Below are 27821 nucleotides of genomic sequence, written 5' to 3' on the forward strand. Positions count from 1 at the left end.
CAGGATATTACCAATAGGATCTGGATAGTACCAACAGGATCTGGATATTACCAACAGGATCAGGATATTACCAACAGGATCAGGATAGTACCAACAGGATCAGGATATTACCAACAGTATCACGATATTACCAATAGGATCTGGATATTACAAACAGGATCTGGATATTACCAACAGGATCTGGATATTAGCAACAGGATCTGGATAGTACCAACAGTATCTGGATATTACCAACAGGATCTGGATATTACCAACAGGATCAGGATAGTACCAACAGGATCTGGATATTACCAACAGGATCAGGATATTACCAACAGTATCTGGATATTACCAACAGGATCTGGATATTACCAACAGGATCAGGATATTACCAACAGGATCAGGATAGTACCAACAGGATCTGGATATTACCAACAGGATCAGGATATTACCAACAGGATCAGGATAGATCGAACAGGATCCAGATGGACCCAACAGGATCAGAATTTTTGAATCGTGGCTTTCAAAAGGAAATTGTACAAATACTTGAATGGAAACAATTTGCAGGGATATGGGGAAAGGCTGGGGGAGCGGGACTAGTTGGATTGCTCTTGCAGAGAGCCGGCTCAACGGGCTGAATGGCCTTCATCTGTGCTGTAACCATTCTATGATTGTATGATTCTAGGATAGAACCAACAGAATCAGAATAGAACCAATAAGCACAACAAAGAACCAAAAGGCACCAGATTGAACCAAAAGGAACCAGATAGAACCAAAAGGATCAGGATAGAACCAACAGGATCAAGATAGAACCAAGTGGATCCAGATAGACATAACATGATCCAGATAGAACCAACAGGAACCAGATATTTCCAACAGGAATCAGTGAGACCAAACAGGAGCCAGATAGAACCAACAGGATCCAAGATAGGACCAGTAGGATCAGGATAGAAATAACAGGTCAAGATAGGACCAGTAGGATCAGGATAGTGCCAAGAGCCATCAGATAGAACCAACATGATGCAGATGGAACCAACAGAACTTTGATAGAAACAACAGGATCTAGATAGAACTAAAGGTTCAGGATTGAACCATCGGAGAGGTTCACTAGTGCTGTTGGGGTGGGGGAGTTTAAACTAATTTGGCAGGGGGATGGACACCAGGATGCAGCATTGGAAAGGGGAAACAATGGGCACAAAGGATCAGGCCAGAAGGATAGCCCTAGAGAAAAAATAGTAAGGTATTAGATGGGGTCAGACCAAGAGAGAGCACAACAAAGTCTAAGAAGGGTTTGTGATGCATGTGTGTGAACGCACAAAGCCTGGTAAACAAGGTTGGTGAGCTGCATGATGTCATGGTGATAACGGAGACCTGGCTCAAAAAAGGGCAGGATTGGGTACTAAATATTCCTGGATACAAGGTGTTCAGGAAAGATAGGGAAGGAAAGAAAGGAGGGGGTGGGGGGGGGGGGGCGGGGGTTGGCAGTATTGATTAAGGAGAATATTGGAGTGCTGGAGAGAGAGGATGTCCTGGAGGGGTCAAGGGAAGAATCTATTTAGCTAGAGTTAAGGAAAAATAGAGGTGCCATGACACTACTGGGAGTATGCTATAGGCCACTAACTAATGGGAAGGATATAGAGGAGCAAATTTGCAGGGAAATTACAGAGAGGTGCAAAAGCCATAGAGTAGTGATAACGGGGGATTTCAACTATCCTAATACAGACTGGGAGAACAATAATATAAGGGGCAAAGAGGGAGAGGAATTTTTGAAATGTGTTCAGGATAACTTTCTTGACGAGTATGTTTCTGGCCCAACGAGGAAGGAGGCAGTGCTGGACTTGGTTCCAGGGAATGAGCATTCGTAATAAGATAGATGAATTGACGGCACAAATAGAAACAAATGAGTATGATCTCGTGGCCATTACAGAGACGTGGTTGCAAGGTGACCAAGGTTGGGAGCTAAATATTCAGGGTTATTTAACATTTCGGAAGGATAGGAAAAAAGGCAAAGGTGGTGGGGTAGCTCTGTTAATAAAGGATGATGTGGAGATGCCGGTGATGGACTGGGGTTGACAATTGTAAACAATTTTACAACACCAAGTTATAGTCCAACAATTTTATTTTAAAATCCACAAGCTTTCGGAGGCTTCCTCCTTCCTCAGGTGAAGGTGGATATGAAATCCTCGAACCTATCGCATTTATAAATCACAGAACAACGCCTGGTGATTACAGACAGTCTTTTCAACTGCCCGTTGCCAAGGCAACCAAAGTGTTCAGACAGATAGGTGTTACCTACAGGGCCACCGAATATACAAACGGCCAGAACTAAAAAAACAGATGATGTGGAGACGCCAATTAAAAAAACAGAGCGAGAGAGGCAGAAACATAGAAACATCCGGAAGGAAAAGACAGCAATTGACCCGTTATATTAAAAACAGATAACATTTGTTCGCTGGTGGGGTAACGTGTAGCGTGACATGAACCCAAGATCCCGGTTGAGGCCGTCCTCATGGGTGCGGAACTTGGCTATCAATTTCTGCTCGACGATTTTGCGTTGTCGAGTGTCTCGAAGGCCACCTTGGAGAACGCTTACCCGAAGATCGGTGGCTGGATGTCCTTGACTGCTGAAGTGTTCCCCGACTGGGAGGGAACCCTCCTGTCTGGCGATTGTTGCGCGGTGTCCGTTCATCCGTTGTCGCAGCGTTTTCATGGTCTCGCCAATGTACCATGCTCTGGGGCATCCTTTCCTGCAACGTATGAGGTCGGGGAACACTTCCTAGTCGGGGAACACTTCCCAGTCGGGGGACACTTCAGCAGTCAAGGACATTCAGCCACCGACCTTTGGGTAAGCGTTCTCCAAGGCGGCCTTCGAGACACTCGACCACGCAAAATCGTCGAGCAGAAATTGATAGCCAAGTTCTGCACCCATGAGGATGGCCTCAACCGGGATCTTGGGTTCATGCCACGCTACATGTTACCCCACCAGCGAACAAATGTTATCTGTTTTTAATATAACGGGTCAATTGCTGTCTTTTCCTTCCGGATGTTTCTATGTTTCTGCCTCTATCGCTCTGTTTTTTTAATTGGCATCTCCACATCATCTGTTTTTTTTGTTCTGGCCGTTTGTATATTCGGTGGCCCTGTAGGTAACACCTATCTGTCTGAACACTTTGGTTGCCTTGGCAACGGGCAGTTGAAAAGACTGTCTGTAATCACCAGGCGTTGTTCTGTGATTTATAAATGCGATAGGTTCGAGGATTTCATTTCCACATTCACCTGAGGAAGGAGGAAGCCTCCGAAAGCTTGTGGATTTTAAAATAAAATTGTTGGACTATAACTTGGTGATGTAAAATTGTTTACAATAAAGGATGGAATTGGTATAATAGTGAGAAATGATCTTGGCTCAGAAGATCAAGATGTAGAGTCAATTTGGGTGGAGGTAAGAAATAGCAAGGGAAAGAAATCACTGGTGGGAGTAGTATAAAGGCCTCCTAACAGTAGCTACACTGTAGGGCAAAATATAAATCTGGAAATAAGGGGGACTTGTAAAAAAGGTAATGCAATAATCGTGGACGATTTTAACTTTGACATAGATTGGACAAATCAAATTGGCAAAAATAGCCCTGAGGAGGAGATCATAGAGTGTATTAGGGACTGTTTCTTAGACCAATACGTCAGGGAACCAACCAGGGAACAGGCCATTTTGGATCTGGTAATGGGTAACAAAACAGAATTAATTAATGATCTCAAAGTAAAGGATCCCTTGGGAAGCAGTGATCATAACATGATAGAATTTCACATCCAGTTTGAGAGCGAGGATCTTGGGTCTGAAACTAATGTATTAAACTTAAATAAGGGCAATTACAAAGGAATGAGGGCGGAATTGGCTCAAGCGGACTGGGTAAACAGATTAGATGGTATGATGGTGGATAAGCAGTGGCAAACATTTAAAAAGACATTTTATGACTTGCAACAAAAAATATATCCCTGTGAGGAGGAAAGACTCCACAAAAAGGGTGAACCGACCATGGCTAACTAAGGAAGGCAAGGATGGTATCAGGTTAAAAGAAAAAGCATCCAACATGGCAAAGATTACTGGTAAGCCCGAAGATTGGGAAAACTTTAAAAAACAACAAAGGATGACTAAAAGAATAATAAAGAGGGAGAAAATAAATGATGAGAGTAAACTAGCAAGAAATATAAAAACTGACAGTAAAAGCTTCTACAAGTATATACAAAGGAAGAGGGGAGCTAAAGTAAACATTGGTCCCTTAGAGGATGAGACTGGGGAAATAACAATGGAAAACAGGGAAATGGCAGAGGAATTGAACAGATATTTTGTATCTGTCTTCACAGTAGAAGACACTAATAACATACCCATAATAATAGAAAATCAAGGGGCAATGGGGAGGGAGGAACTAAAAACAATCACTATCACAAGAGAAAAAGTACTAGGTAAACTAATGGGTCTAAAGGCTGACAAGTCCACTGGACCTGATGGCTTGCATCCGAGGGTCTTAAAGGAAGTGGCTACAGAGATAGTGGATGCATTGGTTGTAATCTTCCAGAATTCACTACATTCTGGAAAGGTCCCAGCGGATTGGAAAACCGCAAACATAACACCCCTGTTCAAGAAGGGAGTGAGACAGAAAGCAGGGAACTATAGACCAGTTAGCCTAACATCTGTCATTGGGAAAATGCTAGAATCCATTATAAGGAAGTAGTAGCAGGACATTTGGAGAATCATAATACAATCAAGGAGAGTCAACATGATTTTATTAAGGGGAAATCATGTCTGACAAATTTATTAGAATTCTTTGAGGAAGTAACGGGCAGGGTGGATAAAGGGGAACCAATGGATTCAGTGTATTTGGATTTCCAAAAGGCATTCAATAAGGTGCCACATAAAAGATTACTGCACAAGATAAGAACTCATGGTGTTGGAGGTAATGTATTAGCATGGATAGAGGATTGGCTAACGAACAGAAAACAATGAATCGGGATAAAAGGGTCATTTTCAAAATGGCAATCTGTAACTAGTGGGGTGCTGCAGGGATCAGTGCTGGGGCCTCAACTATTTACAATCTATATCAATGACTTGGATGAAGGAACAGAGTGTCTTGTGGCCAAATTTGCTGATGATACAAAGATAGGTGGAAAAGCAAGTTGCGATGAGGACACAAAGTGTCTGCAAAGGGATATTGACAGGTTAAGCGAATGGGCAAAAATTTGGCAGATGGAATATAATGTGGGAAAATGTGAAGTCATCCACTTTGGGAGGAAAAATAAAAAAGCAAAATATTATTTGAAAGGAGAAATACTACAAAATGCTGCGGTACGGAGGGATCTGGGTGTCCTCGTAGATGGAACTCAAAAAGTCAACATACAGGTGCAGCAGGTAATCCGGAAGGCAAACGGAATAGTTTTTTAAAATTCGTTCATTGGATGTGGGCGTCACTGGCGAGGCCGGCATTTATTGCCCATCCCTAATTGCCCTTGAGAAGGTGGTGGTGAGCCGCCTTCTTGAACCGCTGCAGTCCGTGTGGTGAAGGTTCTCCCACAGTGCTGTTAGGAAGGGAGTTCCAGGATTTTGACCCAGCGATGATGAAGGAACGACGATATATTTCCAAGTCAGGATGGTGTGTGACTTGGAGGGGCTTGGTTTGCCGTTGTCGTGTCCGATGCCGGGTGGTCCGTCCGGTTATATTCTTATTATGACTTTTCGTAGCGAGATTTTACAACTGATTGGCTTGCTAGGCCATTTCAGAGGGCAATTAAGAATCAACCACATTGCTGTGGGCCTTTATTTCTAGGGGGATGGAGTTTAAAAGCAGTGAAGTCATGCTACAACTGTGCAGGGTGCTGGTGAGACCACACCTGGAGTACTGCATACAGTTCTGGTGCCCTTATTTAAGGAAGGACATACTTGCATTTGAGGCAGTTCAGAGAAGGTTCACTCAGTTGATTCCGGGTATGGAATGGTTGTCTTATGAGGAAGGATTGAACAGGTTGGGTCTCTACTCATTGGAGTTTAGAAGAATGAGAGGAGATCTTATTGAAACATATAAGATTCTGAGGGGACTCGATAGGGTAGATGCTGAGAGGATGTTACCCCTCATGGGGGAATCTAAAACTAGGGGGCATAGTCTCAGAATAAGGGGTCGCCCATTTATGATGGAAATGAGGAGGAATTTCTTCTCCCAGAGAGTAGTGAATCTTTGGAATTCTCTACCGCAAAAAGCGGTGGAGGCTGAGTCATTGAATACATTCAAGGTTGAGTTCGACAAATTTTTGATCAGCAAGGGAGTCAAAGGATATGGGGAAAGGGCGGGAAAATGGAGTTGAGGTAAAAATTAGATCAGCTAAGATCCCATTGAATGGCGGAGCGGGCTCGAGGGGCCGAATGGCCTACTCCTGCTCCTATCTCTTATGGTCTTATGGAGTCGGGCCAAGTGGAGCAAGTGTCAGTGGGAGAACATTTAGGGAACAGCAATCATAGTATCATAAGGTTTAGAATAGCTATGGAAAAGGACATGGACCACTCTATAATAAAACTACTCAATTGGAGGAGGGCCAATTTCAGTGGGATGAGAACCGATCTGGCCCGGGTAAATTGGAATCATAGATTGGCAGGCAAAACTGTAATTGAACAGTGGGCGGCCTTTAAAGAGGAGGTGATTCGGATACAGACAAGGTACATTCCAACGAGGGCGAAAGGTAGGGCAACTAAAGGTAGAGCTCCATGGATGACAAAGGAGCTAGAGAATAAGGTGAAGCAGAAAAAAGCGGCATATTACAGGTGTCAGGTTGATAACAGAAGTGAGAACCAGGCAGAATATAGAAAGTTCAGAGGGGAAATGAAAAAGGAAATAAGAGGGGCAAAGAGAGGGTAGGAGAATAGACGAGCGACCAACATAAAAGGGAATCCAAAAGTCTTCTACAGACATGTTAACAGTAAACGGGTAGCAAGAGGAGGGCTGGGGCCAATTAGGGACCGTAAAGGAGATCTGCTCATGGAGGCAGTGGGCATGGCTGAGGTATTAAATGAGTACTTTGCATCGATATTTACCAAGGAAGAAGATGCTGCCCGAGTCTCAGTAAAGGAAGATATAGTTAAGATACTGGATGGGTTAAAAATTGATAAAGAAGAGTTACTAGAAAGGCTGGCTGTACTTGAAGTAGATAAGTCACCTGGTCCAGATGGGATGCATCCTAGGTTGCTGAGGGAAGTAAGGGTGGAAATTGCAGAGGTACTGGCCATAATCTTCCAGACATCCTTAGATACGGGGGTGGTGCCAGAGGACTGGAGAATTGTTCAAAAACGGGTGTAAGGATAAACACGGCAACTACAGGCCAGTCAGTTTAACCTCAGTGGTGGGGAAACTTTCAGAAATGATAATCCAGGACAGAATTAACAGTCACTTGGATGAGTGTGGATTGATTTGGGGAAGCCAGCACGGATTTGTTAAAGGCAAATCATGTTTAACCAACTTGATCGAGTTTTTTGATGAGGTAACAGTGGGCAATGCAGTTGATGTGGTGTATATGGACTTTCAAAAAGCGTTTGATAAAGTGCCGCATGGTAGGCTTGCTATTAAGATTGCGGCCCATGGAATAAAAGAGACAATAGCAACATGGATACAGAATTGGCTAAATGACAGGAAACAGAGAGTAGTGGTGAGTAGTAGTGTTTTTTAGACTGGAGGGAGATGTGCAGTGGTGTTCCCCAGGGGTCGGTGCTGGGACCACTGCTCTTCTTGATATATATTAATGACTTGGACTTGGGTGTACAGGGCACAATTTCAAAATTTGCGGATGGCACAAAACTTGGAAGGGTAGTGAACAGTGAGGAGGATAGTGATAGACTTCAAGAGGATACAGAGACTGTGGTGGTATGGGCAGACACATGGGGCAGATGAAGTTTAATGTGGAAAAATGCGAGGTGATGCATTTCAGTAGGAAAAATGACGAGAGGCAATATAAAGTAGAGGGCACAATTTTAAAAGGGGTGGAGGTACAGAGGGATTTGGGGTATATGTACACAAATCACTGTAGGTGGCAGGGCAGGTTGAGAAAGTGGTTAAAAAAGCCTACTGGGTCCTGGGCTTTATAAATAGAGGCATAGAGTACAAAAGCAAGGAAGTCAGGATGAGCCTTTATAAAACACTGGTTTGGCCACAACTGGAGTATTGTGTCCAGTTCTGGGCACCACACTTCAGGAAAGATGCGAAGGCCTTAGAGAGGGTGCAGAAGAGATTTACTAGAATGATTCCAGGGATGAGGGACTTTAGTTACTTGGATAGACTGCAGAAGCTGAGGTTGTCCTCCTTGGAACAGAGAAGGTTGAGAGGAGATTTGATAGAGGTGTTCAAAATCATGAAGGGTCCAGACAGAGTGGATAGAGAGAAACTGTTCCCATTGGTGGAAGGATCAAGAACCAGAGGGCATAGATTTAAGGTGACTGGCAAAAGAACCAAAGGTGACATGAGGAAAAACTTTTTTACACAGCGAGTGGTTATGATCTGGAATGCACTGCCTGAGGGGGTGGTGGAGGCAGATTCAATCATGGCATTCAAAAGGGAACTGGATAAATACTTGAAACAAAAAAAAATGTGCAGGGCTACGGGGATAGGGCAGGGCAGTGGGACAAGCTGAATTGCTCATGCATAGAGCCGGCCCGGACTCGATGGGTCCAAAAGCCTCCTTCCGTGCTGTAACCTTTCTATAATTCTATGATTCTATGATCAACTACCAGGTAAAGCCAACAGGAACCAGATAGAATTAACAGGAGCAGGACAGAAATGTCAGGAACCTAATAGAACCAATAGGATCCTGGTAGGATCAACAGTAACACGATAGAATATACAGGATCAGGATAGAATATACAGGATCAGGATAGAATATACAGGAACAAGGTAGAACCATCAGGAACCAGATAGAACCGACAGGAAACAGAATCAACAGGGAGCAGAGAGAACCAACAAGATCCAAATAGAAGCAACTTGATCCGATGAGAACCAACACAATCTTGATGGGACCAACATGATCCATAAGCAAATGGAGCAGGAGAGAACCAGCAGGATTCAGATAGAACCAATAAGATCCCGATAGAAACAACAAGATCAGGATGGAACAATTAGGATCAGAATGGCACCAACAGGATACAGAAAGAACCAATATGATCAGGATAGCACCAATAGGAATGAGAAAAATAGAAAAGGTACCAGATCGAACCAAAAGGTACCAGGTTTATCCAACAAGAACCAGTTAAAATCAACAGGATCCAGATAGAACCATTAGGGTCAGGAAGGAACAGGAGGGTTTAAACTAAAGTGGCAGGGGGTTGGGAACCTGAACAGGGAGAGAGAGGAAAGCGTAACAGGAAGGGACAGAAGGTATGGAGTAATAGGTAAAGTGTTAAAAAAGGAAAAAGCAGGAACTAAGCATCACAAAACAGATTTGAAAGTTCTTTATCTGAATGCACGTAGCATTCGTAATAAAATGGACGAGTTAACGGCACAAATAACTACGTATGGGTATGATCTTGTGGCCATTACAGAAACATGGCTGCAGGGTGACAACGACTGGGAATTAAATATGCCAGGGTATTTAACAATCAGGAAGGACAGGCAGGAAGGAAGGGGAGGTGGGGTGGCTATGTTAATAAAGGAAGGAATCACTGTAATACAGAGAAATGATATTGGGACAAAGCATCAAGATAATGAAACAGTTTGGGTGGAGATAAGGAATAATAAGGGAAAGAAAACATTAGTGGGCGTAGTATATAGGCCTCCTAATAGTTGCAACTCTGCTGGAAGAAGTATTAATCAGGAGATAGTCGGGGCATGTAATAAGGGAACAGCCATAATTATGGGGGATTTTAATTATCATATTAACTGGACAAATCAAATTGGGCAGAGCAGCCTTGAGGACGAGTTCATTGAGTGCATCAGGGATGGATTTCTTGAGCAGTATGTAACTGATCCTACAAGGGGGCAGGCAACCTTGGACCTGGTCCTGTGTAATGAGTCAGGATTAATTAATAATGTCCTAGTTAAGGATCCCCTTGGAACGAGCGACCACAACATGGTTGAATTCCATATCCAATTAGAGGGTGAGAAGGTTGATTCTCAAACAAGCGTACTGAGCTTGAATAAAGGAGACTATGATGGTATGAGAGCGGAATTGATTAAAGTGGACTGGGAAAATAGATTAAAGGGTAAGACGGTACATGAGCAGTGGTGTTCATTTAGGGAGTTATTTTACAACTTTCAAAATAAATATATTCCACTGAGGAAAAAAGGGTGTAAAAGAAATGACAGCCACCCGTGGCTAAGTAAAGAAATCAAGGATAGTATCCGACTAAAAACAAGGACATATAAGGTAGCCAAACTTAGTTGGAGGATAGAAGATTGGGAATTCTTCAAAAGACAGCAAAAAGTAACTAAAGGATTGATTAAGAAAGGGAAGTTAGATTATGAAAAGAAATTAGCAAAAAATATAAAAACAGATAGCAAGAGTTTCTATAGTTATATAAAAAGAAAAAGGGTGGCTAAGGCAAACATAGGTCCCTTAGAGGATGAGACCGGGAAATTAATGGTGGGAAACATGGAGATGGCAAAAATGCTGAACAAATATTTTGTTTCAGTCTTTACAGTAGAGGACACTAAGAATATCCCAACACTGGACAAACAGGGGACTCTCGGGGGGGAGGAGCTAAATACGATTAAAATCACTCAAGAGATGGTACTCAGTAAAATAATGGGACTCAAGGCGGATAAATCCCCTGGACCTGATGGCTTCCATCCTAGGGTCTTGAGGGAAGTGGCAGTAGGGATTGTGGATGCTTTGGTGATAGTTTTCCAAAATTCCCTGGACTCAGGAGAGGTCCCGGCAGATTGGAAAACTGCTAATGTAACACCGTTATTTAAAAAGGGTAGTAGGCAGAAGGCTGGAAATTATAGGCCAGTTAGCTTAACATCTGTGGTGGGTAAAATTTTGGAGTCTATTATTAAGGAGACAGTAACGGAACATTTAGATAAGCATAATTTAATAGGACAAAGTCAGCATGGCTTTATGAAGGGGAAGTCATGTCTGACAAATTTGCTTGAGTTCTTCGAGGATATAACGTATAGGGTGGATAAAGGGGAACCAGTGGACGTAGTGTATTTAGACTTCCAGAAGGCATTCGACAAGGTGCCACATAAAAGATTATTACTTAAGATAAAAAATCATGGGATTGGGGGTAATATTCTGGCATGGGTGGAGGATTGGTTATCAAACAGGAAGCAGAGAGTTGGGATAAATGGTTCATTTTCGGACTGGCAACCAGTAACCAGTGGTGTTCCACAGGGGTCGGTGCTGGGTCCCCAACTCTTTACAATCTATATTAACGATTTGGAGGAGGGGACCGAGTGCAACATATCAAAATTTGCAGATGATACAAAGATGGGAGGGAAAGTAGAGAGTGAGGAGGACATAAAAAACCTGCAAGGGGATATAGACAGGCTGGGTGAGTGGGCGGAAATTTGGCAGATGCAATATAATATTGGAAAATGTGAGGTTATGCACTTTGGCAGGAAAAATCAGAGAGCAAGTTATTTTCTTAATGGCGAGAGACTGGAAAGTACTGCAGTACAAAGGGATCTGGGGGTCCTAGTGCAAGAAAATCAAAAAGTTGGTATGCAGGTGCAGCAGGTGATCAAGAAAGCCAACGGAATGTTGGCTTTTATTGCTAGGGGGATAGAATATAAAAACAAGGAGGTATTGCTGCAGTTATATAAGGTATTGGTGAGACCGCACCTGGAATACTGCATACAGTTTTGGTCTCCATACTTAAGAAAAGACATACTTGCTCTCGAGGCAGTACAAAGAAGGTTCACTCGGTTAATCCCGGGGATGAGGGGGCGGACATATGAGGAGAGGTTGAGTAGATTGGGACTCTACTCATTGGAGTTCAGAAGAATGAGAGGCGATCTTATTGAAACATATAAGATTGTGAAGGGTCTTGATCGGGTGGATGCAGTAAGGATGTTCCCAAAGATGGGTGAAACTAGAACTAGGGGGCATAATCTTAGAATAAGGGGCTGCTCTTTCAAAACTGAGATGAGGAGAAACTTCTTCACTCAGAGGGTGGTAGGTCTGTGGAATTTGCTGCCCCAGGAAGCTGTGGAAGCTACATCATTAGATAAATTTAAAACAGAAATAGACAGTTTCCTAGAAGTAAAGGGAATTAGGGGTTATGGGGAGCGGGCAGGAAATTGGACATGAAGCTGAGTTCGGATCGGTCAATGCCCTGTGGGTGGCGGAGAGGGCCCAGGGGCTATGTGGCCGGGTCCTGCTCCGACATCTTGTGTTCTTTAGATTTGTGGTTGGGATCAGATCAGCCATGATCTTATTGAATGGCGGAGCAGGCTCGAGGGGCCGATTGGCCTACTCCTGCTCCAATTTCTTATGTTCTTATGTTCTTATGTAACATAAACAGGATAGAACAGGATCCCAATGGAATCAACATGGTCTTTATAGAACCAACTGGATCAAGATAGCATGAACAGGATCAAAATAGAATGAAAAGGATCAGGATAGAATGAACTGGATTAGGATAGATACAACAAGATCCAGGTAGAATCAACAGGTTCCAGGTAGAACCAACAGGATAAGTATGTAACTAACAGGTTCTGGATAGAACCAACAGGATCAGGATACAACCAACAGGATCAGGAGTGAGTCAACAGGATCTGGATAGAACCAACAGGATCTGGATAGAACCAACAGGATCAGGAGAGAGCCAACAGGATCAGGAGAGAGCCAACAGGATCAGGAGAGAGCCAACAGGATCAGGAGAGAGCCAACAGAATCAGGATAGAACAAATAGGATCAGGATAGAATCAATAGGATCAGGAAAAAAAACAATAGGAGCAGGGTAGAACCAATAGGATCAGGATAGAATCAATAGGATCAGGAAAGAACCAATAGGATCAGGAAAAAACCAATAGGATCAGGATAGAACCAACAGGATTAGGAAAAACAATAGGATCAGGACAGAACCAATAGGATCAGGAAAAAACAATAAGATCAGGATAGAATCAAAAGGATCAGGAAAAAAACAATAGGATCAGGATAGAACCAACAGGATCAGGAAAAAACAATAGGATCAGGATAGAACCAACAGGATCAGGAAAAAACAAAAGGATCAGGAAAAAACCAATAGGATCAGGATAGAACCAATAGGATCGGGAAAAACAATAGGATCAGGATAGAATCAATAGGATCAGGATAGAATCAATAGGATCAGGAAAAAACAATAGGATCAGGATAGAATCAATAGGATCAGGATAGAATCAATAGGATCAGGAAAAAACAATAGGATCAGAATAGAACCAATAGGATCAGGATAGAATCAATAGGATGAGGAAAAAACAATAGGATCAGAATAGAACCAATAGGATCAGGATAGAATCAATAGGATCAGGAAAAACCAATAGGATCAGGATAGACCTGACAATCCGGATTCTTTCCCCTCAGTCTGGTTCAGTAATAACTGAAGTCGAATACATTTTAAAGTTCAACACAACTTTAATAGCAGGGTTCTTAGTCTGCAACATTGATTTGGACTCCTGATAGAGTCCCTCTGTGCTGGCAGAGCAAGAACAAAAACATACAGAAATCCACACGTCTTTATACAGATGAATAGGGTTGGAACATACTTAACGAGGGTCAACACCAATCATAAGCCGGGCATAGGTTGCCATGCGAGGTTACATTATTTCCGACCAATCATAAATCGTCCATGTGCTGATCATGCTGCTGTTAGACATCAAAGGGGATAACTTCCTCACTTTCCAACTTGGAATGTTCTTCCCTGTTCCTTCTGTTCCTTATCTCCCAACCTGGAATGTCTTTCAACTTTGGCTAAGCTCGTTACCTATATTGATCTGCCATAAACATGGAGACATTCAGACCAGTCCTTGACTCACATCAAAGACCTATCATTGATAAGACAATGCAGGCCTGCTGACTAAGCAAAGATATGGCCCAGCAGGAGGGCCAGGCCACTTGTATCAATCTCAGTTACTAACTAATTAACCCTTTCTAACCATTTTGCATTCTGCTTCTTTGCCACGTAGGCATTTTAATATTTTACTAAAAACTGACCACGTAGGGATTCTCATTCCCCCCTTTTATCATATCATGATAACCAATTATTACGGTGCTCACTGGTTCTGCAGGTTCTGCAGCGCAGCAACATTTAAGTAAGCAATAAACTATAAGAATTATAACAATGAATATGACTAGCCCTTGAACTAGAGAAGTCCCAATAGAACACAGACATGTTTCATCAATACGCCTTTGTACTCTTATCTGTTCTCAGGAACAGACTCCTTCTAAACATCTCTCAAGTAAGCTGCGAATGTCCTTGGTCAGCTAAACCTATTCATGTTAGTTTGAAAAGGCTAACATAGTCAAATATCCTATGGTGCTTTATATTTTGTTTCCAGCCTAACTAGACTGATTGGTACCTTTCAGACCATTTTACACCTGTGAATTGGTGCCCTCCCCATTATATCCCTTAATCCAAATTCTCCCTACAATATCCCGTTAGATGCTGTACCTCATATTAACCAGGTTCCCTTCGTGTTGGCCACCAGTCCGGGTGGAAGAGAGGCAGAGCATCTGATAATCCTATCAAACTATAATTGTCTTCCCTTTTACATGCACCTTACCCCAGCGGGTGCTACTCCCGGTACCATTAAGATGTTTTCTTAGTTGAAACCACAGAGACAATGGGGACATTCTCACCCAGGCTCTGTTTTACTATCTTTGCCAAACCCTTCATCCTCTGCTTACATTTATTACATGCAATGAAAATCAAGAAGCACATTACAACAAACTGCACTACGACTAATACATATGAAACTAATCTAATCCAAAGATGGATCTGTATATTCAGTCCCAAATTCCAGAGGTCATTTCACCAGGTGGTGACTTTAATTTGGTCAATGTCATGCTTAATGTTGTTATTGTCCTGTTGTAGGTTATAATAAACCTTCTGGGAGAGGCGTATCTCCATTCGCAATGCTTCCAAGTATTTAGGCAACAGGGGTGTCAGATACCCAAATGTGTCCTGATATTCTTTTAAGTCCTTTCTGACATTCTCAGAAACTTGTACGGTGGTGAGGTTATGCCGATGTATCTCTACCAGTTCCTCGGGTCCAATCCGAACCAGGACTTCAGAAATGGAGTAGAATTCTGGACTTAAAATATCACAAGTTAGATTGGCATATTTAAACGTTTTCAAATTAGTTGTAACACAGTATTCGCCCTCTCCGGCATATACCACTTAAGTGGGTTTTAGATCCGCCTCTAGGACCTCCATGGTACAGTTAATATCCTGATTGGTACCGGTATTATTAAACCCACACTGTGCTTCTAGGCTGTGTCCAACACTATGTGGACACACAGTGACAGCATGTCTAGTAACACATCCCTTTAATTTTGTTCCAGCCAATCTGCTTAAATCTACGTCCTCTAGTTCTTGAACCCTCTGCTAGGGGAAACAGGTACTTCCTGTCTACTTTATCTGGGCCCCTCATAATCTTGTAATTTTGTATCTATCGTGCGGATATCTTCTAAATATTGTTTCTCCCAATTTTATTGTTAACTGATGGGAACCTAACCCTGAATTTTGGAAATCCAAATTACTGTGTCCCTCTTTACTTTAATTTCAGTCCTTTTGATTGATACCAGTGTTTCCTGACTGTTTCATTAATTAGTTGGTTTCTCTATGGACCATGTGTCAGTGCCTTGTTTAAAAGGATTTCTCACTCGCCTGGACCACATTAACCATTTTCCTGTTGTGCTGTTGTCAAGTAACTGAGCCTGTCTGAGACTCATTCTTCAATGTATCTTCTTCATGTATCTCCGCATACTAGCAGCATCTCATAGGAATGAGCTTAGTGTTCTTGGATATTAACTTTCTGCTGGCCAGTCTCTTCGTCCTCATGGTATTTCCGAACATTTTCCATGGCACACATCATATGACCTGTAGGATTCAGTCCTGTAAAAGCAACTGGTTTGTTTAAAGAGTGGTTGCAATAGCTCACCAGGCCATAGGCCTTTGTAATCGTGTTCTTCATCCTGATCTCCGTTTCAGATGATGGCAACATACATTTGTATCTTTTATGTCCACTGTAGCCATTCTTAGGTTTTCAGGTTATCTTATCAAAAAGATCAGGGGTGTCTAGAGTGCTTATCTCCCCCTGCATGGTCCCGATGTCAGGGTAGTGGCCAGGCTATTGAGTGTAGTTTTCTCATTATTCATTATAGGCAAGGACACAAATATCTCCATGAGAAAGCTATCAATTTACTATTCTCAACTACACTTTCCTGACTTCCACTAGATTGTATATTTATGCCAGATTGATTTTTTATCATGCCCAATTCAATGACTTTAGAGAAATTCCCATATCTCCCCACCTCGAGCATTCTGTCTCGGAAGACAACAAATAGGTTAAAACAAAACAAAAACAAATCAAAATGTTTTCAAAAGAAGAGAATCAGGTTGATATCATCACGCTGTGACATTTGGTATCCGCTGATGTCTGCAGCTAAAGTCTTAAATCTTTAACACCACTGGATCGTTTCCTGCACCAAATTTCTCCAGCAAAGGTTGCACCGTAACTTTGTAACTACTCTTGGTAATCCTGCACCATCAACACTCACGTGGTCCCAAAAAAAAACCAGGGTCACCTGTTTTAAAAGAAACACAGAAAATCCATTGCGGCTCTTCTTGAGAGCCCAAGTGATTAATTTGTCAAATCTTCATTTATTATTTATTTATCCAAAGGAATAATCCCTTTACCCGAAACAAATTTAGAAAACAAAACAGGAGAGAGAAAGTGCCTAGTTCCACTCTCTCTGAAGCACGCAGCCTGTCTGAAATAAACACAGTCTCTCCCACATACAGATGTACGCAGGGCTGCAGACTGGAATTTCTAACTCCAAGTCCTAATCTCTGTGTTTTCAAGATGTAACCACATTAAGCAGATATCATTAGCAGCCGCCTGCTAAGATACGTTATATTCCTCTTTTATTAATTTATTAATGGTTTGGGCATGTGTTTCTAGCACTGTAGCTATCCTTTGCAAATATATGGTCAGCATTTGATCCTCAGACAATTCCTTATCTGTATTTTCATTTATCTTTTAATATATCTTTAATGTGAGACCCTAAATCTCTGACCTTTTGATCTAATGTTGTCAAATCAATGGTGTTAACAACAGAGGCAAAGGCAGTTGCTATATCACTTATCACAGATCTTTACGTCTCCATATTTGCCTATCTCTTTTTACGATGTCCACCTTCATTCCATGTGGCTCTTTGTTTTAACACTTGAGTTAGGAGGTGTTGATCTAATTGTTGGGTTTTCTTAGCAGTCTCAATGCGAGTTATATAATTTGTCAGGGAAGGTCTCCCCTCTTTGGTCAGATCTTGTATTCTACTATTAATTTCAAATAAAATTGAATAGCCCCAGAACTTGTCAAAACTTCCTTATCATACTGTGGCAGGGTAAAACTGATAGGCGTTTAGTACCCTGTGTCAGTACATAGCTCAAGTAATGGACTTCCAATTGTCTAACCTAAGCTTCCTTTTCATATGATTTGTTTTACATTCCTTTCTTATCAATTTTTCACTGTAGCGTGAAAACTTATATCTCAGTCAATTGTAGCCTTTGGCATTTCCGAGTGATTGGGACAATTTTACTAATATAACCTATACCAATTATTACCTCATGTTCACCTGTGTTCTGGGCAAGCCTCAGACAGTTCTCAACCGACTGGGTCATTTCTATCTGTTTGAACTGGTCTTGGCATGACAGTCTGGCTTCTTGGGATGGAAGGGGTTAATATTAACTTGCTCTTGTGGTAGGAGTAACTTGATCCTTCTAATGTCTTTCAACTTTGGCTAAGCTCGTTACCTATATTGATCTGCCATAAACATGGAGACATTCAGACCAGTCCTTGACTCACATCAAAGACCTATCATTGATAAGACAATGCAGGCCTGCTGACTAAGCAAAGATATGGCCCAGCAGGAGGGCCAGGCCACTTGTATCAATCTCAGTTACTAACTAATTAACCCTTTCTAACCATTTTGCATTCTGCTTCTTTGCCACGTAGGCATTTTAATATTTTATTAAAAACTGACCACGTAGGGATTCTCAGACCCAATAGAATCAGGAAAAAACAATAGGATCAGGATAGAATCAATAGGATGAGGAAAAAACAATAGGATCAGGATAGAACCAACAGGATCAGGATAGAACCAACAGGATAAGGAAAAAACAAGAGGATCAGGATAGAACCAATAGGTTCAGGATAGAACCAACACGATCAGGATAGAACCAATAGGTTCAGGAGAAAACAATAGAATCAGGATAGAATCAATAGGATCAGGAAAAAACAATAGGATCAGGATAGAAGCAACAGGAACAGGAAAAAACCAATAGGATCAGGATAGAATCAATAGGATCAGGATAGAACCAACGGGATCAGGAAAAAACAAATAGGATCAGGATAGAATCAATAGGATCAGGAAAAAACAACAGGATCAGGATAGAACCAACAGGATCAGTAAAAACCAATAGGATCAGGATAGAATCAATAGGATCAGGAAAAAGCAATAGGATCAGGAGAAAACAATAGGATCAGGATAGAACGAACAGGATCAGGAAAAAACAATAGGATCAGGAAATAACCAACAGTATCAGGACAAAGCAATCGGATCGGGAAAAAACAATAGGATCAGGATAGAACCAACAGGATCAGGAAAAAACAATAGGATCAGGATAGAACCAACAGGATCAGGAAAAAACAATAGGTTCAGGATAGAATCAATAGGATTATGAAAAAACCAATAGGATCAGGATAGAACCAATAGGATCAGGAAAAAACAATAGGATTAGGATAGAATCAAAAGGATCAGGAAAAAACAACAGGATCAGGATAGAAAGAACAGGATCAGGAAAAAACAATAGGATCAGGATAGAAGCAATACGATCAGAAAAAGCAATAGGATCAGGAAAAAACAATAGGATCAGGATAGAACCAATAGGATCAGGATAGAACCAATAGGATCAGGATAGAACCAACAGGATCAGGAAAAAACAATAGGATCAGGATAGAACCAACAGGAGCAGGAAAAAACAATAGGATCAGGATAGAACCAACAGGATCAGGAAAAAACAATAGGATCAGGATAGAACCAACAGGATCAGGAAAAAACAATAGGATCAGGATAGAACCAATAGGATCAGGAAAAAACAATAGGATCAGGAAAGAATCAAAAGGATCAGGATAGAACCAATAGGATCAGGATAGATTCAATAGGATCAGGAAAAAACAACAGGATTAGGATGGAAACAACATGATCAGGAAAAAACAACAGGATCAGGATAGAATTAATGGGATCAGGAAAAAGCAATCGGAGCAGGAAAAAACAATAGGATCAGGATAGAACCAATAGGATCAGGAAAAAACAATAGGATCAGGACAGAATTAATTTGGATCAGGAAGAAACCAATCGGATCAGGATAGAACGAATAGGATCAGGAAAAAACAACAGGATCAGGATAGAAAGAACAGGATCAGTAAAAAACAATAGGATCAGTATAGAAAAAATAGGATTAGCTACAGCAATAGGATCAGGAAAAAACAATAGGATCAGGATAGAACCAACAGGATAAGGAAAAAACAATAGGATCAGTATAGAAAAAATAGGATCAGGATAGAACCAAACGGATCAGGAAAAAACAATAGGATCAGGATAGAACCAATAGGATCAGGATAGAACCAACAGGATCAGGAAAAAACAATAGGATCAGGAAAGAATCAATAGGATCAGGAAAAAACATATAGGTTCAGGATAGAACCAATAGGATCAGGAAAAAACAATAGGATCAGGATAGAACCAGAAGGATCAGGAAAAAAACAATAGGATCAGGATAGACTCATTAGGATCAGGAAAAAGCAATAGTATCAGGATAGAACCAACAGGATCAGGAAAAAACAATAGGATCAGGAAAAAAGCAATAGGATCAGGATATAACCAATAGGATCAGGAAAAACAATAGGATCAGCATAGAACCAATAGGATCAGGATAGAACTAATCGGATCAGGAAAAAACAACAGAATCAGGATAGAACCAACATGATCAGGAAAAAACAATAGGATCAGGATAGACTCATTAGGATCAGGAAAAAGCAATAGTATCAGGATAGAACCAACAGGATCAGGAAAAAACAATAGGATAAGGAAATAACCAACGGTATCAGGATAGAACCAATTGGATCAGGAAAAAACAATAGGATCAGGAAAAAAGCAATAGGATCAGGATATAACCAATAGGATCAGGAAAAACAATAGGATCAGCATAGAACCAATAGGATCAGGATAGAACCAATTGGATCAGGAAAAAACAATAGGATCAGGAAAAAACAAAAGGATCAGGATAGAACCAACAGGATCAGGCAAAAACAATAGGATCAGGAAAGAATCAATCGGATCGGGAAACAACAAAAGGATCAGGATAGAACCAACAGGATCAGGAAAAAACAATATGATCAGGATAGAACCAACAGGATCAGGAAAAAACAATAGGATCAGGAAAAAACAATATGATCAGGATAGAACCAACAGGATCAGGAAAAAACAATAGGATCAGGAAAAAACAATATGATCAGGATAGAACAAACAGGATCAGGAAAAAAAAATAGGATCAGGATAGAACCAACAGGATCAGGAAAAAACAATAGGATCAGGATAGAATCAATAGGATCAGGAAAAGAACAACAGGATCAGGATAGAAAGAACAGGATCAGGAAAAGACAATAGGATCAGGATAGAACCAATAGGATCAGGATAAAAACAATAGGATCAGGAAAAAACCAATAGGATCAGGATAGAACAAATAGGATCAGGAAAAAACAATAGGATCAGGATAGAACCAATAGGATCAGGAAAAAACAATAGGATCAGGATAGAATCAATAGGATCAGGAAAAAACAATAGGATCAGGATAGAACCAATAGGATCAGGATAGAACCAACAGGATCAGGAAAAAACCAATAGGTAAAGGATAGAACCAATAGGAACTGGAAAAAACAATAGGATCAGGATAGAACCAACAGGATCAGGAAAAAACAACAGGATCAGGATAGAACCAACAGGATCAGGAAAAAACAATAGGATCAGGATAGAATTAATTTGGATCAGGAAGAAACCAATCAGATCAGGATAGAACCAATAGGATCAGGATAGAACCAACAGGATCAGGAACAAACAATAGGATCAGGATGGAATCAATAGGATCAGGAAAAACCAATAGGATCACGATAGAACCGGAAAGATCAGGAAAAAACCAATAGGATCAGGATAGAACAAATTGGATCAGGCAAAAACAACAGGATCAGGATAGAACCAACAGGATCAGGAAAAAACAATAGCATCAGGATAGATTCAATGGGATCAGGAAAAAGCAATCGGATCAGGAAAAAACAATCGGATCAGGATAGCACCAATAGGATCTGGATCGAACCAGCAGGATCAGGATTGAAACAATAGGATCAGGAAACAACAATAGGATCAGGATAGAATCAATTCGATCAGGAAAAAGCAATCGGATCGGGAAACAAAATAGGATCAGAATAGAACGAAAAGGATCAGGAAATAAACAATAGGATCAGGAAAAAACAATAAGATCAGGATAGAACCAACAGGATCAGGAAAAAACAATAGGATCAGGATAGAATTAATTTGGATCAGGAAGAAACCAATAGGATCAGGATAGAACCAACACGATCAGGAAAATACAATAGGATCAGGATAGAATCAATAGGATCAGGAAAAGCAATAGGATCAGGAAAAAACAATAGGATCAGGATAGAACCAATCGGATCAGGACAGAACCAATAGGATCAGGAAAAAACAATAGGATCAGGAAAGAATCAATAGGATCAGGAAAATACCAATAGGATCAGGATAGAACCAATAGGATCAGGAAAAAACAATGGGATCAGGATAGAACCAGAAAGATCAGGAAAAAACCAATAGGATCAGGATTGAACCAATTGGATCAGGAAAAAAACAATAGGATCAGGATAGAACCAATAGGATCAGGAAAAAACAATAGGATCAGGAAAAAACAAAAGGATCAGGATAGAACCAACAGGATCAGGCAAAACAATAGGATCAGGAAAGAATCAATCGGATCGGGAAACAACAAAAGGATCAGGATAGAACCAACAGGATCAGGAAAAAACAATATGATCAGGATAGAACCAACAGGATCAGGAAAAAACAATAGGATCAGGAAAAAACAATATGATCAGGATAGAACCAACAGGATCAGGAAAAAACAATAGGATCAGGAAAAAACAATATGATCAGGATAGAACAAACAGGATCAGGAAAAAAAAATAGGATCAGGATAGAACCAACAGGATCAGGAAAAAACAATAGGATCAGGATAGAATCAATAGGATCAGGAAAAGAACAACAGGATCAGGATAGAAAGAACAGGATCAGGAAAAGACAATAGGATCAGGATAGAACCAATAGGATCAGGATAAAAACAATAGGATCAGGATAGAATCAATAGGATCAGGAAAAAACAATAGGATCAGGATAGAACCAATAGGATCAGGATAGAACCAACAGGATCAGGAAAAAACCAATAGGTAAAGGATAGAACCAATAGGAACTGGAAAAAACAATAGGATCAGGATAGAACCAACAGGATCAGGAAAAAACAACAGGCTCAGGATAGAACCAACAGGATCAGGAAAAAACAATAGGATCAGGATAGAATTAATTTGGATCAGGAAGAAACCAATCAGATCAGGATAGAACCAATAGGATCAGGATAGAACCAACAGGATCAGGAACAAACAATAGGATCAGGATGGAATCAATAGGATCAGGAAAAACCAATAGGATCACGATAGAACCGGAAAGATCAGGAAAAAACCAATAGGATCAGGATAGAACAAATTGGATCAGGCAAAAACAACAGGATCAGGATAGAACCAACAGGATCAGGAAAAAACAATAGCATCAGGATAGATTCAATGGGATCAGGAAAAAGCAATCGGATCAGGAAAAAACAATCGGATCAGGATAGCACCAATAGGATCTGGATCGAACCAGCAGGATCAGGATTGAAACAATAGGATCAGGAAACAACAATAGGATCAGGATAGAATCAATTCGATCAGGAAAAAGCAATCGGATCGGGAAACAAAATAGGATCAGAATAGAACGAAAAGGATCAGGAAATAAACAATAGGATCAGGAAAAAACAATAAGATCAGGATAGAACCAACAGGATCAGGAAAAAACAATAGGATCAGGATAGAATTAATTTGGATCAGGAAGAAACCAATAGGATCAGGATAGAACCAACACGATCAGGAAAATACAATAGGATCAGGATAGAATCAATAGGATCAGGAAAAGCAATAGGATCAGGAAAAAACAATAGGATCAGGATAGAACCAATCGGATCAGGACAGAACCAATAGGATCAGGAAAAAACAATAGGATCAGGAAAGAATCAATAGGATCAGGAAAATACCAATAGGATCAGGATAGAACCAATAGGATCAGGAAAAAACAATGGGATCAGGATAGAACCAGAAAGATCAGGAAAAAACCAATAGGATCAGGATTGAACCAATTGGATCAGGAAAAAAACAATAGGATCAGGATAGAACCAATAGGATCAGGAAAAATCAATAGGATCAGGATAGAACCAACAGAATCAGGAAAAATCAATAGGATCAGGATAGAACCGATAGGCTCAGGATCGAAGCAACAGGATCAGGAAAAAACCAATAGAATCAGGATAGAATCAATAGGATCAGGAAAAAACAACAGGATCAGGATGGAACCAATAGGATCAGGATAGATTCAATTTGATCAGGAAAAAGCAATAGGATCAGGAAAAAACAATCGGATCAGGATCGAACCAACAGGATCAAGAAAAAACAATAGGATCAGGATAGAACGAATAGGATCATGATTGAACCAACAGGATCAGGAAAAAACAATCGGATCAGGATAGAATCAATAGGATCAGGATCGAACCGGCAGGATCAGGATTGAAACAATAGGATCAGGAAACAACAATAGGATCAGGATAGAATTAAAAGGATCAGGAAAAAACAACTGGATCAGGATAGTACCAACAGGAACAAGAAAAAGCAATAGGATCAGGATAGAATCAATAGGATCAGGAAAAGGCAATAGGATCAGGAAAAAACAATAGGATCAGGATGGAACCAATAGGATCAGGATAGATTCAATTTGATCAGGAAAAAGCAATAGGATCAGGAAAAAACAATCGGATCAGGATCGAACCAACAGGATCAAGAAAAAACAATAGGATCAGGATAGAACGAATAGGATCATGATCGAACCAACAGGATCAGGAAAAAACAATCGGATCAGGATAGAATCAATAGGATCAGGATCGAACCGGCAGGATCAGGATTGAAACAATAGGATCAGGAAACAACAATAGGATCAGGATAGCATTAAAAGGATCAGGAAAAAACAACTGGATCAGGATAGTACCAACAGGAACAAGAAAAAGCAATAGGATCAGGATAGAATCAATAGGATCAGGAAAAGGCAATAGGATCAGGAAAAAACAATAGGATCAGGATAGAACCAATAGGATCAGGAAAAAACAATAGGATCAGGAAATAACCAGCAGGATCAGGATAGAACCAATTGGATCAAGAAAAAACAATAGGATCAGGATAGAATCAATAGGATCAGGAAAAGGCAATAGGATCAGGAAAAAACAATAGGATCAGGAAAAAAGCAATAGGATACAGGATAGAACCAATAGGATCAGGTAAAAGAATAGGATCAGCATAGAACTATTAGGATCAGGATAGAACTAATAGGATCAGGAAAAAACAACAGGAACAGGATAGAACCAACAGGATCAGGATAGAACCAATTGGATCAGGAAAAAACAATAGGATCAGGATTGAACCAATAGGATCAGGAAAAAACAACAGGATCAGGAAAAAACAACAGGATCAGGATAGTACCAACAAGAACAAGAAAAAGCAATAGGATCAGGATAGAATCAATAGGATCAGGAAAAGGCAATAGGATCAGGATGGAACCAACAGGATCAGGAAAAAACAATAGGATGAGGAAATAACCAGCAGGATCAGGATAGAACCAATTGGATCAAGAAAAAACAATAGGATCAGGAAAAAAACAATAGGATACAGGATAGAACCAATAGGATCAGGTAAAAGAATAGGATCAGCATAGAACTATTAGGATCAGGATAGAACCAATTGGATCAGGAAAAAACAATAGGATCAGGAAAAAACAACAGGATCAGGAAAAAACAACAGGATCAGGATGGAAGCAACAGGATCAGGATAAAACAATAGGATCAGGATAAAACAATAGGATCAGGATAGAACCAATATGATCAGGACAAAACAATTGGATCAGGATAGAACCAACAGGATCAAGAAAAAGCAATAGGATCAGGATAGAATCAATAGGATCAGGATAAAGCAATAGGATCAGGAAAAAAAAATATGAACAGGATAGAATCAATGCGAGCAGGAAAAAGCAATCGGATCGGGAAAAAAATAGGATCAGAATAGAACAAACAGGATCAGGAAATAAACAATGTGATCAGGAAAAAACAATAAGATCAGGATATAACCAACAGGATCAGGAAAAAACAATAGGATCAGGAAAAAAATAGGTTAAGGATAGAATCAATAGGATCAGGAAAAAACCAATAGGATCAGGATAGAACCAATAGGATCAGGAAAAGCAATAGGATCAGGAAAAAACAATAGGATCAGGATAGAACCAACAGGATAAGGAAAATACAATAGGATCAGGATAGAACCAATAGCATCAGGAAAAAACAATAGGATCAGAATAGAATCAATGGGATCAGGAAAAAGCAATCGGATCGGGAAAAAAATAGGATCAGAATAGAACGAACAGGATCAGGAAATAAACAATGGGATCAGGAAAAAACAATAAGATCAGAAAAAAAATAGGTTAAGGATAGAATCAATAGGATCAGGAAAAAACCAATAGGATCAGGATAGAACCAATAGGATCAGGAAAAGCAATAGGATCAGGAAAAAACAATATGACCAGGATAGAACCAACAGGATCAAGAAAAAACAATAGGATCAGGATAGAACCAATAGGATCAGGATCGAACCAGCAGGATCAGGATTGCAACAATAGGATCAGGATAGAATTAATAGGATCAGGAAAAAACAACAGGATCAGGATAGAGCCAACAGGATCAGGAAAAAACAACAGGATCAGGATTGAGCCAATAGGATCAGGAAAAAACAACAGGATCAGGGTAGAACCAATATGATCAGGAAAAAGCAATGGGATCAGGAAAAAACAACAGGATTAGGATAGAATCAATAGGATCAGGAAAAAACAATCAGATCGGGAAAAAAACATAGGATCAGTATAGAACCAACAGGATCAGGAAACAACAATAGGATCAGGAAAAAACAATAAGATCAGGATAGAACCAACAGGATCAGGAAAAAACAATAGGATCAGGATAGAATTAATAGGATCAGGAAAAAACAACAGGATCAGGATAGAGCCAATAGGATCAGGAAAAAACAACAGGATCAGGATCGAGCCAACAGGATCAGGAAAAAACAACAGGATCAGGATCGAGCCAACAGGAACAGGAAAAAACAACAGGATCAGGATAGAACCAACAGGATCAAGGAAAAATCTAACAGAATCAGGATAGAACCAATATGATCAGGAAAAAGCAATAGGATCAGGAAAAAACAACAGGATTAGGATAGAATCAATAGGATCAGGAAAAAACAATCAGATCGGGATAAAAACATAGGATCAGTATAGAACCAACAGGATCAGGAAACAACAATAGGATCAGGAAAAAACAATAAGATCAGGATAGAACCAACAGGATCAGGAAAAAACAATAGGATCAGGATAGAACCAATAGGATCAGGAAAAAAATAGATTCAGGATAGAATCAAAAGGATCAGGAAAAAACAATAGGATCAGGATTGAACCAATAGGGTCAGGATAGAACCAACAGGATCAGGAAAAAACAATAGGATCAGGATAGAATCAATAGGATCAGGAAAAAACAATCGGATCAGGATAGAATCAATAGGATCAGCAAAAGCAATAGGATCAGGAAAAAACATAGGATCAGGATGGAACCAATAGGATCAGGAAAAAATAATAGGATCAGGATAGAACCAATAGGATCAGGAAAAAATAATAGGATCAGGATAGAATCAATAGGATCAGGATGGAATCAATAGGATCAGGAAAAAGCAATAGGATCAGAATAGAGCCAATAGGATCAGGATGGACCCAATAGGATCAGGAAAAAACATATGATCAGGATAGAACCAATAGGATCAGGAAAAATCAATAGGATCAGGATAGAACAAATTGGATCAGGCAACAACAACAGGATCAGGATAGAACCAACAGGATCAGGAAAAAACAAATAGGATCAGGAAAAAAACAATAGGTTCAGGATAGAATCAATAGGATCAGGATAGAAAGAACAGGATCAGGAACAGACAATAGGATCAGGATAGAATCAATAGGATCAGCAAAAGCAATAGGATCAGGAAAAAACAATAGGATCAGGAAAGAATCAATAGGATCAGGAAAAAACCAATAGGATCAGGATAGAACCAATAGGATCAGGATAGAACCAATAGGATCAGAAAAAAACAATAGGATCAGGAAAGAATCAA

The 27821-nt window shown here is 40.4% G+C and overlaps 1 protein-coding gene across 1 annotated transcript in view; it reads left to right on the forward strand.

Annotated features, from left to right (window-relative positions):
• Positions 1-816: 816 nt before the first annotated feature.
• Positions 817-27821, forward strand: part of LOC137333860 (probable G-protein coupled receptor 139) — a 49283-nt gene continuing 22278 nt past the window's right edge. Inside the window, exon 1 of the mRNA XM_067998247.1 lies at positions 817-915. Coding sequence (XP_067854348.1) covers positions 817-915 — 99 coding nt within the window. The remainder of the gene's footprint in view (positions 916-27821) is intronic.

The sequence above is a fragment of the Heptranchias perlo genome, chromosome 16 (assembly GCF_035084215.1).
Source record: "Heptranchias perlo isolate sHepPer1 chromosome 16, sHepPer1.hap1, whole genome shotgun sequence".
In the NCBI taxonomy this organism is placed as follows: domain Eukaryota; kingdom Metazoa; phylum Chordata; class Chondrichthyes; order Hexanchiformes; family Hexanchidae; genus Heptranchias; species Heptranchias perlo.